This window comes from Lycorma delicatula, chromosome 12, assembly GCF_047948215.1.
Source record: "Lycorma delicatula isolate Av1 chromosome 12, ASM4794821v1, whole genome shotgun sequence".
NCBI classification, from domain to species: Eukaryota; Metazoa; Arthropoda; class Insecta; order Hemiptera; family Fulgoridae; genus Lycorma; species Lycorma delicatula.
The window spans coordinates 10,088,567-10,103,410 of NC_134466.1; the positions used below are offsets into that span (position 1 = coordinate 10,088,567).

Here is a 14,844-nt window from a genome sequence, read left to right on the forward strand (position 1 = left end):
ATAAAGCCATCTACCTCATATTGCCTTAGATGACATAAATGTGATAATTAATAATAAAAAGATATATAATGTAATAAAAACATAAACTGTACAATGAAAAATAATAACATTAATAATAACAAACTAGGCACAATGGCTTCACACGAATGCGTTTTAATATAACTACTGTACACAATAAATTCATTATAAAATGTTTATCATATTTTTGTCTTTTTGCTTGTATTAACATCGCACTTATATTACCACCTTTCGTGTAATTATTATATTATTAAAAAATAACAAATTTATTTTTATAAAAATGAAACATTACTACAATAATTTAATAATAATAATAAAGTAAAAATAAATTACAATTCTTGCACACGCACCATAATAGTATAATATATGTATTTGTGTGTACTGAAGAAATTTTTTTTATTTATTATTTACAGTAAAAGTTCATTAGTTCACCATCAGGATTTTACTTCAGGTTCATACAAACAAATCGCAGAATACTAGTACGAAAGTAATTTAACAACCACATTCAAAAAAGATAATCACTAATTTACTATTTAATGGGTTGCATCATAATGGTTTGAAAAATATACAGATGAAATAATTCAGAGTGACTAATTGTGACTATTACAAACTGCTAAAATACTTTTAGTGGAATTCTAGTGCCATACAGAAAGGAAAATTATCAACACCATACCGATTGAAGAGACATATCTCATTTATTCATTTGGTAGATATTTTTTAAATTAATAGTCGATTAATGCTTACAGAATGCAATTTTAATAAGTATATGAGTGAAGTCTTTTAAAACGTACAGACTTAACTTCTGACATTTAATCATCCGATAACCAACCTAATTAATTCAAATGGCAAACCAACACTCAATGATAACAGTTTGACATGAGTCCCAGTTGTTTCAAAGAGATGGACAATGAAGGATAAATAAAATTTGCAAATAACCAAGATTAACACACTCATTAATGAATGAACTGTACAATTATATAAAAACCTACTTTTGTTAAGGGAAATCTATATATTTTTTCTTTTACATATGATCAATATCAATGTCAACTGATCAAGTATGTGAATTGGCACAAAACAATACTTATATGTAAAACTGTAACAAATGATCTTTCATTATGGTTTGGGTGCAGAATTTTTAGACTGGATAGTGGAATTGGAAACTGTAATCATTTGTAACTACTCGATGTACATAATCTAGTCCAACGTATTGTTATTCTCTGTAACAATCAATCATATGGACAAAGCAGCATGTTTCCTTTCTTATACTTTCCATAACTGATTTAAATGTAAAATTTAAATATATCTAAACATTAAAACAAAAAGCTTAAATTAAAACAAACAAAAATCTAAGCGCTTAGAGCAAAATAGTTATTTGAGCATTAAATAATTGTAACGGTTAAAAATATTAAGCATTACAATTAAATCTATTAATTTAAAGTATTAATGAATTAATGTAAGTATTAAATTATTAATGTCATGATTACAACAATATTGTTTTGTGTGAAAGCACAAACTAAAGCAGCTGATATCTCTATTTATGAAATTTTTATTGTTGTTCCTGTTGAATTTTGATTAACAAACTTATAATAAATTCCTTCATCATGCTTTTTAAACCTTTTTTCTACTTCAAAACATAAATAAATAAGCAAATAAAAAATACTGAAGAAAATTAAGCGAAATGCTTCTGAACGATACCGAGCACTATGAAAAGCAATTTACCAGTTTCACACCAGCAGCTGAGGTGTATTCAACATCTCATTTAGCAAAATTTAATAATAAATAAAAATAAATCAACTTTATGACTATTCAAAAGTAAATTTAACAAACAAGACAATTATATTGTCAATGTAGAAAATAATACTATGCGCAGTATTATTATTAGTAGTAAAGCTCTTAAAAGTTATACTGAACGTAACTTCTCTTGGAATGACCGTATAATAAGTAAGACTGATGCAAAAATAAAGTTCAATTATTTTTTGTTCTCAGATTAATATGTAGGGCTGGGGATAATAAATCTATGAAATAATTTATCATCGATCGATAGTCTTGTAACGATTACTAAAATCATTTCAGGAGGTGGTCATCATTTATGCTTGAAGCAGTAATGAATGTAGGCAGAAAGAGCAGAGAAAATAATGATAATATAAGAAAAACGAGTAGTTTATGGAAGTCTATAAAACATCATTTAAATAAAATAAGCTATCTTACAGGGCCAAAAATGGTAAAAAGAAATTTCCAACCTTGAACAGTGAAAGCTAATAATTATTAGAGAGGTAAAACTACATATGTTTTCAAAGTTTAAAATCAATGGCCTATGATGATGATAAACTAATGAACATCTACTGTATTTATTTTCTTATAATTTTAACTATGGTGAACACACACACACATATATATACAAACACACACATACATAACAATAGCAATACACATGCATCCGTTAACAATTCTTTAAGAACATTTGTACATTAGTTTAAAATTCTATAATTATTATGTATAAACTATATCTATGCTTAATTATTAAATTAAATTTATATTATTTAATTATAATTTATAAGCGTTATAAATAATGTCTGTTTTCTCTAATAACATTAAAATTAAAAATTATAAAACGTGTGGAATAATCTGAATATATTATAATTACATATCAGTGATTGATCATTTCTAAAAAATGAGTTAGTTTTTATATCTGATTTCTGTGTAAGATATGTCTACTGGTTTTATTACTTGTGCAAAAGTAGTTACGTTTTAATTTAATAACAAAAGAAACTAATGGAAGATGGCAATGATATGCACTTATAATGATCTCATTATTATAAGTAATTGTACTAAGTACAGTTACTTATAGGGATATTACAGGAGTGGAGGGACTTTAGTTTTTAAAACTTTCTTTACATTTTCCCCTTGATGGCAATTGGTATCAGTTCTACTATCTCCTGATATTTGACACGACTTTACCGATAGAACTATTTTGACATTTCTAACTGAACTTACCAACACACCATCTAGTACTCCTATCCAATGACATTTCAAGGTTACTCCAGAAACAGTAAAAGCTTTGGCCACAAGAAATTCTTCCTGAATGATAAATAAAAACTAGGTGTGATGAACAAATATAATTCAATAATATTATTAACTGATAGAATAAGTTAATAATTAATGAATATTAAAAAATTATTGTCACAATCATCATTATTATTGTTACTAAATAACAATCATCGTCATATAAATAAACAAAAAAAATTAAAACATATTAAATAAAAAGGCTCCCTGATCCTCAAGTATCATATCAAGGTAGGATTATTAATAGTGTTAAAAAAAAAGCAGCAGGATGAAAATTTGGGGAAGTCACAAAAGCTAAAAGGGAAAAGTTCATATGCAGAATTCATTTATGTTAAATAAGATTAAACTCTAAAATTATTATCTTTCAATAATCAATAGATTAATTTTACACAGCAATTTTATAAGGATGTTTGACTGAATTTTTGCTTCTATGTTTGAAGACAATTTATTGTATCATGAATAAAAGCAACAACAGAATTCAGCTTAATGCCATTATGAATTATCTGTTAAATATGTAAACACAGGAATTGTAAAAATCACGTAATTAAATGTGCCTTACACTCAATTATTTGTGTACTGCATTTATCTTTTACACAATATTTCATTTAATAAATATCTTCCATTTTCCTGATTTTGTTAATTTTGTATAAAAGAGATTATGAGCTGAATATCATTTTAAAAGTCAAATTTTTTTCATCATCAACTAAATGAAGTGCGAAGTAAATTTGCAGATGTGATACAGTAATCATTTTCACACACACATGTAGAAAGAGTGAGAAAGGGAGAGACTTTTTTCACTCTTCATTTTTAGCAGGTTGCTAATGTTAGATCTTTTTTTATTCATCTAAATTATTGAGTCGATCAGGAAGTTCACTGATTGTGAGAAAGGTTCTGTAATAATTTCTTAAACACAAGAATATCCGATTTGGTAAAATGTCACTGCTCAGTTGTGATAACAAATGGTTAAAAAATTTGTCCTTTGACTTATCTTTTTCTGAAATTTTAAAGAAGAAACTGTGTCCTGCAAATGAAATCAAGGCATATGAATTGCTAGTACTTTTTACACCTCACGCGCTTTACATGTATGAAAGCCAGAAAGAAAACTGGAACAAAATAATATAAAGAAACAAAATAAAGTATCTCAACATAATTACTAATTTTAATCTAGAATCGGTTTATAAATTTTTTGTTTAATATACAATTATGGATTAAATCCCCTCAAAAATGCATTAAACAGAGAAAATTCCAACTGTTTGCTTAACCGTTGTAAAATTTATCATAAATATTTCATTTATCTCTGTTATTTAATTAGAAATGATTTTTATAAAAGATGCGTTAAGCAAAATCTAGCAAATTAATGGTAATTCTAGCAAAGATAATGGTTTTAGTGTTTGTTTTCATAAGACAGTTGATGAGGTGCAAATTTATAATAAACAATTTATTAATTGCTAATTAAACATAGATGGAAATTATTATTTTAATTATACATTTCAACTGCACATGTAAGCTGGGAAAAATTACATGATTTTTTTTTGGTAGAATGAAAAAAAAAAGTTGTTTTACTCATTCTTATAATGATAAGCAATCTTAAATTTATATAAGACAAGAAGAAAGAAAATAACAAAAATCAGTTTTAGTAATTTAATTATATAAATTTTTCCTTGGGAAAAAAAATTGTAATATTATATCACTTTTAATGCAGATGTGTAAAAAGAAAAAAGAGTGATACTCTTTTACAGTAGAACAAATTTTATGAAATTGTGATAGATATAAAATTTAATTAAAAATTAAATTTTTAATGAAATGCTTTTGTTTATCAAAAGTATGAAACCATACCAGAAACGCATTACATCTTCTAAAAGAAATACTATCAGCTTAGTTTTACATGTCCATCAAATAACCGTTATTTTTTAATAAAATATTTCTTATTCTTTATTATTTTTGGTTTAAGGTCAACCAATACATTATTATATCATTTATATCATACAAATGTTTACTGAACTTCTTGTATTCACACATTATACACAATTACAACATCAACAGATTCTTAGACAGCTATTCCATGCACTTGCTTTTGAAGAGAAGCCTACTAACCATACTTCATTACAAACTCATCTCTAACCCATCTGATTTTTTACTCTATACTAGTATATATGGTCTATTTCATTTGGGCTTAATGTACATATGTACATGCTGTTTTAAAGCATATTAAAAATTGGCCAAATTACTTGTAAAATGCCTTCTTTCAAATTCTCATTCATTAAATGATACAATTTGTTTTCAAAGGTATGCATGTTAATAGAGAACTAAAGAATTATAATAAGACATATTAAGGGGGAAAAAAATTGTCATTTATAATTAAAATAAACATTTTTAATTTATGAGGAAAACATGGTGAAACGCTGTTAGTTTTGACCGGGAAAAATATAAATTATATGAAAGTAGGAAACAAAAAGAAGCAGAGTAGATTAAATTAATATGCATTTACAAATTTACCAAAAAAAGTAAATCAACTTTAATGCAAAAGAAATTAGACTAAAATACAGTTTTACCGATTAAGTTTTACAAGATCATAATAAAATTAAATTACTAACATTTACATCATTTAGATGTACTACCCAGTGCACATTACTGATCGACTACTCATAGACACTAAACTCAGTTTTCCCCATTAGTCTCAGAGGTTATAAAATATGGAAATTCCACTATACATTATAAATTTATCAATAAAAATAAAGTTGTTTATTACCATTTATATATGTTTAATATTGAATAATGTTGATTTACATAACAAAGAATGAAAAACTTGGAATGTCAAGAATAAAAAATATTTGCAGTTGCATATGAACACAGTATTAAATAGATAAATAGATCCTGACAGCCAGATAAGACATTGATATTTAATAGTAAATCCATAATCCTTCTGAACCGATTAATAATTACTTTTATTTTAGACACTATAGTAAACAAAATTAGTTTTCAACTGATAAAGCTTTAATTTAAAAACAATAAAAAAATAAAATGAAATGATCAATCAATGAATGGTGATAATAATAAGTAGATAAGTTGTTTGACATGATTTGAGCAGGTCATGCCGTAATAATTTTAACTGACAAAATATAATACATATATATATATATATAAATATATATAATAATTATACAAATCACGTTTTATACTTTATGGTGATGATGAAGTGGTAGCAGTACAAAGATGTTGGCAGCACCGATGATAATAACAGCAGTCAGAACTGAAAATCAAACAAATCGGCTAAACCTTCTTCATTATCCAAACTGAAGCTGTAATCAGATTCTGATAACGGTTCAAGTAACAAAAATGGTTCATCAGGTAGAGTTTCGGCCTGTGATATGTCCATCCCCACATCACCTTCTGTTAAAACAAAAAAGAAGAAAAAAGCCACATTTGAATTCAGCTATTAGATTATGATAACGTTGGTAAACAATGATTTCATTACATGATTAATTTTTACTGAATATTATGTATTTTTGAGTGCTGATTCTGAATATGAAGTCAGAATTCCCCTATCGGTCTAAGATTTTTGCAACTGCTCTTCCTATTTTCCAGCAAGTACCTTTGTAAGAACAATGCAATTACAATATATTATGTATTGCAGCAGTTAAGTCGCTAAACATTACAATTTATTTTAGTTTATAAAAATTGCCAGCAAAAATAAATATTTTTATAATTATTTACACATTAATTAAAACGATTACAAATGATATACATATGATTCATGTCATATTGCTTTCTATCACCCACTGCACAGCGTATATGAATTTTGTTTTGGTAACTCTGTGCTGGATGTAATACTGTAAACAATAAACTATATCACTCAAGTGTGAGCTGTTGTGTGTGTTACACTTAGTGGTGCAGATACTCTTCCTATTGATTTGTGAATTTATTTTTCCTGTATAAACTGCATTAATGTACATATAAAGTATGGTAATATAGAACTCAGTGTTTACAGTGTTTTGCAGTAAATTTTTATTTAAAATACCACGCAGTTGTATTTACCAACCAGACAGTTTCTGCATAATTTGTGGTGAGGCTAACATGAAAGTCTAAGAGGAGAAATATAACTACACTGATAAAAAAATCATATGAATTAAATTTTGAATGCAAAGTAGGTGATCAGGACAGGTTCTGGGCTCCTCACACTTGCTGTAATTCATGTGTAACTCTGTTAACTGGTTGGTTGAACGGATCTCATCTCGTGACATTTGTAATTCTAATGGTTTGAAGGATCAAAGGATACTTTACAGATTGCTGTTAATGAAAATATCAAGGATGACAGCTAACTAGAAAATATTCTGATATTCCCTCTGCTCTAAGACTGGTGCCTGACAGTTCACAGTTTCCAGATTCAGTACTACCAAAAACATGCCAATTTGATGAACACGAAGCTGTTGATGTTGAAGGTTGTGCAGATTTATCAATGATGGACAAAGGACTCAGAAATTACAAATACTGAACAACCTTAATTAATCAGTCAGAATTAAATGATCTCGTTCATGATCTAAATTTATCAAAGAATGAAGCAGAAATTCTCACATCATGAATGAAAGGATGGAATTTCTTACAACACAATAAAAAATATGTGTTTTCTGTTAACAGGCAGTGTGAATTTGAATGTTTCTTCTTTCAGTATGACTAAGTTTACTGTAATGATGTGGAATTTTTAGTAGAAGCTTTGGGACATATGCACCATCCTGATGAATTTACGCATATTTATGCATAGGAATTTACATTTTTATAGATTTCTCAAAGTGTTGTTTGAAAGCAAGCCTTCATGTAGGAAATATCCCATGAATCTCTTTAGGTCATGCAGCTCACATGTACGAGTGATATGAAACTTTGGATATAATTCACTATGAGAAATATTTGATTAACCTGAAAGTGATAGGCACTGTTGCTTGGTTTACAACATGGGTATACTAATTTTTTTTGCTTCTTGTGTTAGTGGGACAGCAGAGATAGGAAGGATCGCCATGTTAAAAGAGTGGTTAAAAAGAAAAACAATGACTGTAGAACATAGTGAGTTCAGTACTAGTAAAACCTGAAAAAATTTTACCTTCTGCCACTTCACATTAAGTTAGCTTCAATGAAAATTTTGGTTAAAGCAATGGATTGTCATGGGACTGGATTTCACTTTCTAAAAACGTTCCCTAATGTAAGTGATGCACAACAGAAAGTATCTGTTAAACTTCAAATAAGAAAACTAATGAATGACTGAGAGGTTGCTGTGTGGAAATCTTTTAATAAGGTTCTAAACAACTTCCTTGGAAATCATAAGGTGAATAATTACAAAAAATTTATAACTGAGCTTCTTAAATATAAAGCATCTGGATGCAAAATGTCACTTGAGATCCACTTTTTAGATTCCATTTGAATTTTTCCCCTACCAATCTTGGAGCTGTGAATGAACATGGAGAATGTTTTTGTCCAGGGAAAATGCAACCCAAGAATGCTGGCTGACTACTGCTGGAACCTCAAGACAGATCAACCTACAACAAACTACATTAGAAAATCCAAAAGTAGCATATTTTAGACATGTAGAAATTGCATGTGTAAGATTGTTATATTACCATCACAATATTTTTCCTTACAAAAAAAAAGGTAATTATAAAAAAAACTATGCCTGACAGAAAGAAAACCACTTGCATGTTTGAAATAAAAATAAAAAATACTATAAGATTCAGCTACTAACATTCTTGTAACAAAAGACAAAATTTTGTTGTCCAGTGCAATTACTAGAAATACATAGTACAGCGACAGAAGCAAGACAAAAAGTATCATACAAAAGTGGTATACTACTTTTTAGGCAAAGCAACCATACTTATCTAATGGCATAATAATAATAATCATCAGTGACAGTGTAGAAAACTCCTCAGGACTTTCATGGCGGGGCTATGACCACCTACTACACAACAGTATCAGCCTTTGATTTAAAGTTTAAATTATTAGCATCTGATTACACCGTTATCAATAACAAACAAATTTTATATTGATTTATTGCTTTAAGTAGTAAAAATGAGTAAGCAAGGGATTTTAACAGATCACAAACAAACTAGCCAAATCTCACAAAAGGTCTAATTAGGAATAGAGATATCTGTAAGGAAAAGATAAATCTCTCATAATCAATCACATAGATCTGAAAGTTTGATTCAAAGTAAGTTATAACTAAGGGCCAGATGTTAATAAAAAGTGATCAGAAACGATGAATCAGAATACAACAGCTTAAGTAAGTAACTCATTATGGACACATTGGCCATTTAATCACTTTACTTTTGTACTGTTTAATGTAGACCACACAAACATTCATCATGAAAAGTGGTAGGGTAACAGAATGTAAGATTAAAAGTAATACTTAATTAGTGTTTTGCCATGGAATTACCAGAGATTTTGCAGAGTTAGGAGTATAGAATTGGAAAAAAGAAGATATGAGGATCACTGAAATATCAACTGGAATTTTGCTGCATGGACTGAGGAACAGCAGTGAATGTGGTAGGATGCTACAGGTAGTTAGTTAGATATGTGTGGAGGGGAGCAACCAGCCAGCCACGCCTGTAGACCATGTTCTCAGTAAGTAGCAAAATGTCTGAGCAGGAGGTATCGTCTGTTGTGCAATGAATTATAATCTGATTTTTTGCCAATAAAGGAGTGAAATCCTCTGAAATTTTTACTTGACACCAAGCAAGTGTTTGATTAGACCAAAGATTTTTGAAGTGGCTCTGATGAAGTGGAGAACTAAAGCCACAAACGTCTTTCATGGACCAGCATCAATGATGACACATTCAGGCCATTTGTTGACCTTATGAAAGTTCACCGTAACAGAAATTGCATAAGTGTTGGGAGTGTGTATATAATGTTTGTCAGCCACTCTTGGATACAGCAAAATGTTGACAAGGTGAGTTCCATGTCTTCTCATTGAGGCACAGAGAAATGTTCAGAAAGACATCTGTCAGCGGCTTCTGAATTGCTTTGAGGAAGAAGAGGCAAAAACGTGGGTTTATCATTACACAAAAAATTAAGCACAAGCAATGGAAAAATGGTGAGGGAGCACCGATCAAGGCCAAGAAATACTTGTCATCTAGAAAAGTTCTAGCAACTGTGTTTTGTGACTCAATGATTGATTTCCTGGATGAACAAAGGACGATAAATGCAGCATACTTCTGTTGGTTGTTGGAAGACGTCACCACAGCTGCTTATAGCAACAAGCTATGCTGGCAATTGACTTGCGATGTCCTCTTTCAGAATGCACTGCTACATACACCAGCTTTGACTCTGTAAAATTCATTGGATATCTCTTGAATACCCAATATACAGTCCTAACAAACATGTTTGGTTTGCTGAAAGAAGCTTTAGGAAGGGAAATATTCAAAGATGATGCTGCAGTTGAACATTACCTCAGTTGGTTGTTGGGGCAGCCATATTGTGTTTTGATGAGAGAATCAGGAAACTACCTATCCGGTGGAGAAAATGTATTTCTGTTGAAGGAAACTATGTAAACAAATTCTGGTTTATATTCGAATAATTCTCGTAGTATGAAAGTTTGATCTGATTATACATTTTTTGAATGCTATGCAAGTCATCACTCCAACTTTCATGTAGGTGAAAATTTGTAGAAGACATAAGCTTGAGTGGTAGCATCTGAAGTCCATCAGGCATGACATTTTCATACACTACCAAAATTACTTATTCCCGCATAAGCTTTGAGCTTATGTAAAATTCATCTTAAAATTTGTTTTCCATTCAATCATCAAAGTTTAGAAACTACAACTATCATGTATTCTGAGGGTAGTGTGACTCTTTTTTATTTAGGTGAAATTTTGATGGGATACACTATACCCATCACTGTACAATTTTTTTTTTAACCTCCAGGACCGCCGTTACGTATTGCTTCAGATCACTGTACTATTAGCAGCGCCAACACTACTTCACAGACATCCCAGGGAGAACTATTGAGCATTTAAATGTTTACGCTTTTTTACCCTTAAGAGTAATACATCAATATAAAGCTAAAACAATAAATGTCAATTACTTTCAGGGGACATAAAGATCTAAGTGATTTTACGGAGTTAGAAACAATGATCGTAGCAGAAATGCTCTGTGAAGCTTTCAAAACAGGGATGTAGCAATTATAATTGATGAAGTCCATACTGTTACAAGGACTATGTACAATAATTCTTATTTTAATCTTTGAAAACTTCCTTTTACATCTCAGATCTCAGTTCCATCTAGTTCATTTTCAAGTCTTTTTCAACTTCAAAAAAAAAAAGGTTCAGTTCTAATTATGAACAGGTGACTATTATAACCAAGGTATATAAAAACTTTGTCTCATGTTATAAAAACTACTTGTATTATATAATATATACATTTTTTAATGACATCATGTCAACTGGACTTACATACTTCACACAAATCTTAAAATAAATTCTTACATTATTACCTTCTCTAAACTACTTTTCTCATTTATATTAAGATTATACTTAAGCTAATATAATACATAGTAATGGTTCTAGACAAAACAATAAACTGTTCCAATCAGAAGCAGTCCATCTATGGGTTAAATGTTTCTATTTCTAATAAAAAGAATTACTATTAACATATAAGCACAATTGTGCTCATTATTATAACAGTACACCATTAAAAATTTTTTTCACTCTATTTAGTAATGGAAACAATAAAAAGTATATAAAGAAAATAATAAATTGGAAACCTGATAATCTAGATTCAGCAGAATCAAACTTAGGTCAGGATCAGTAAATTTTCCACATACATATATATGTCACAGTTTATGCTTTCAGTTACAGCACCTGCCCTTTTAATGGGTTATTTAAATAACAAGTACTTGTTTAATCTCAGTGCAGATTTACTTGACCCTAGATATGGCAGTCAAACATGTACGTGGAGCCAAAATTTGTTTATAGTTTTTAATTATTAAAATGAGTTTATTCAATAGTAATAATTGGTAGTTTCCCTTAAAACTGTTGTTAGAAATAGCATATGATCGATCTAAACCAGACTGAATTAACAAGGTTTTACTATCAACAGTTTTTTCAAAAATGAAAATTTTTAAGATAATGGCTGCCCCGATTCTTTTTCATGAAGTGGAAAAAAGTAAGATTCATACAGTGAATAACAAAATGGTTTTTGTGGTCAAGATCAAATGCAGAATTAGGATATAAGAATTAAATTGAATGTTTATAACCAAGTTTTGTAATGCAGCAGATTACTAAACTCAGTGAAAGCAGAATCTTAAGGGCAGATAATAGTTTGCAAGAATGGTGGAGAAGGGGTTTACATAACCTGTTTAGAAATTAAAAGTTTCCAATAGAATATACTTTATAAAGAGATAAGAGTTAAAACAATATTATAATATTGAAATCAGAACCATAACCAACAATATTTTAAAGCACTTTTAATATTACTAAAATTACCACAATTCTAAAGGCTTTATTTTACTGAACATGTGGATAAACTACCTTTATACTTTAAAAACTTCTACAGTAATTTCTTTGAGAACTCAAAGAAATAATATTGTGCCAAACAACTATGTTGTTTGGCACAATATTATTTCCGATTTTAACATTTTTTGCAATAACTTTTTCAACATGCCGATATAATGTAAGATAAAAGATTAAATTTTTTTTTATTAAATCTTAAAAACAGAGTCAGATTATAACTGAATCAAACGATTCTAACTTATAGAAAATAAGTTGGCCATTGATTCAGAATGTTCAATAATAAATATATAAAAGTTTGTTACAGTGTGGAAAATCTGAATAACACATTAATACCTGATGCAGCCCATCAAGAAGTGATCACCAGATATAATGAATACGTTATACTTTATTATTATTTTTTTTTTGGAAAAATTATTTACTGTCCACTTGTATATTCATAACATTCAGTAACAAAATACAATTAAAAAATGTATATAATCACAAAGTTGTTCTGAATAGAAAATAATATTTTCATTTCTGAAGTAAACACGAGACACTACAGTCATCAGGATTACTTTGTACTTAAGAGCAGAATAAAGTTCAAATTTAGTCTACAAGCAGGCTTCCTTTCGCGTAAGACCAAGGACACACTGGCTCAAGAAAAGTTTTGACAATTGATAACAGGGAAGGAAGGAAGGTAGGAAAAAAAATGGCAATTAAGAAAGTGTCATCTATCATTTCCAATAGTTTTCTGTCTTGTCAAGGACCTCAAGACAAGTTTACTTTGAGATGCTAATAGCAATCTAGATACATGCAACATCTTTTAACTGGATTCTCATTTACAGGAGATATCTGTAAAATAAACCAGCCTCCTCAAAACTGGACATTTTAACACAAGATTGTTATTTCATTCGAATGAAATACACAATATTAATTTTAAACTTATCTTCCTCTCGCCTATTTTTTGTACTAATTCAATTTTTTTTTGAATAAACTTTTATTAGCTCGGTTTGATTGAAGAATTAAGCACAAACTATGTTTGGCTTAATAGTAATTTTTTCACTAGTTGAGATTTAGGCAATTATTATTTATATGTACATATATACAAAGAATAAGCTTATTTCAGAGAAATATCTTATGACAAGGCAACAACTATTTCTTAGTGATATCTAATTGGAACAAAGATAAAAGAAATAATTATAATAGTAAATCAACAGAAAAAATTTGCCTTCTATTATGTTCTTTTCTGCATATTTGTTGCGATCTGAAATTTAACAGAAGAATATTTCTAGAAATCATGGAAAAATATGCATTAAACATTACATAGCTTCACTAAGATTATGTATATAAAATATATATATATAAATATACAAATGTATGGTGTTATGGAGGCAATTTTTTTTTTACTCATTGTGAATTAACTGTTATTGAAGTAAAAAGTACTAATCCTTGTCACGAAACTATGCAGCAGATAAATATGAATTCAACATGTATGAGTTATATCTTGGCACGCATATAATAATGTACTGTAAGCTATTACTTGTCTGGCATTGTGGCATTTCGTTTATAAACAATAACATTTTTTGTTGAGTCTTTGTTTTTGATGTTTAATAGAGATATCATTTGGTGCATCACACCAATAATAAATTCAACAAAGGAAAATATCTCAGTCTATGTTATCAAGTTACTTCATACGGTAAGGTACAAGTTTTATAGTTCATCTTTATTTAGTATTACTTTTATTTTACCCATATACCTTTACTAATTTAATTTACAGATAATACAAAAACCAATGTATCTGGATAAAAGATTTACTTCTACAAAGATAAATTATCAATACTTCATAAAGTAAAATCAAATGTTTATGATTAGTTCCCAGTTTTAATTAAAATTTTTGAAGATAAATTAACCCATTCTTAACATTTTATTGAAAATAATTACTAAAATTTTCATGTTTCAGATTCATGGTTTTTTACACCATAAAAAAATTATGTACCTGAACATAATATTAAAATAACATTTTAAATAACCCTTCAAACACTTTCCCCTAATTAACATTTATATTAAACCATTTTTTATAATTAAATGAAAAAAAAAGACTAAAAAAATTCACGCAAATAAAAAAATGTTTCACAGCAGATATTGATTTCACGTTTACAAGCAAAAATCATGAATTAACTGTTTTTGTTTTGGTTTATTATTAAATAAGCCAAACAAATAATGTAATTTTTAAACAAACTTATTTATTATGGCTAAGAGTGAAAAAACAAAATATTGGAAACTGTTCCAGAACATA

General features: G+C 28.7%; 1 protein-coding gene across 2 annotated transcripts in view; it reads right to left on the minus strand.

Annotated features, from left to right (window-relative positions):
• Positions 1-368: 368 nt before the first annotated feature.
• Positions 369-14,844, minus strand: part of LOC142332990 (transcription factor E2F5-like) — a 101,322-nt gene continuing 86,846 nt past the window's right edge. Inside the window, exons 10-11 of one of the 2 annotated variants that reach the window (XR_012758470.1) lie at positions 6,261-6,471; positions 369-3,096 (exon numbers count right to left, since the gene is read on the minus strand). Coding sequence is in view for 1 of the 2 variants with exons in the window: in XM_075379754.1 (XP_075235869.1) it covers positions 6,326-6,471 (146 nt within the window). In the remaining variant the exon portion in view is untranslated. Of the gene's footprint in view, positions 3,097-4,832; positions 6,472-14,844 lie in introns of those variants that run through there. The other variant, XM_075379754.1, reaches the window with a different exon arrangement.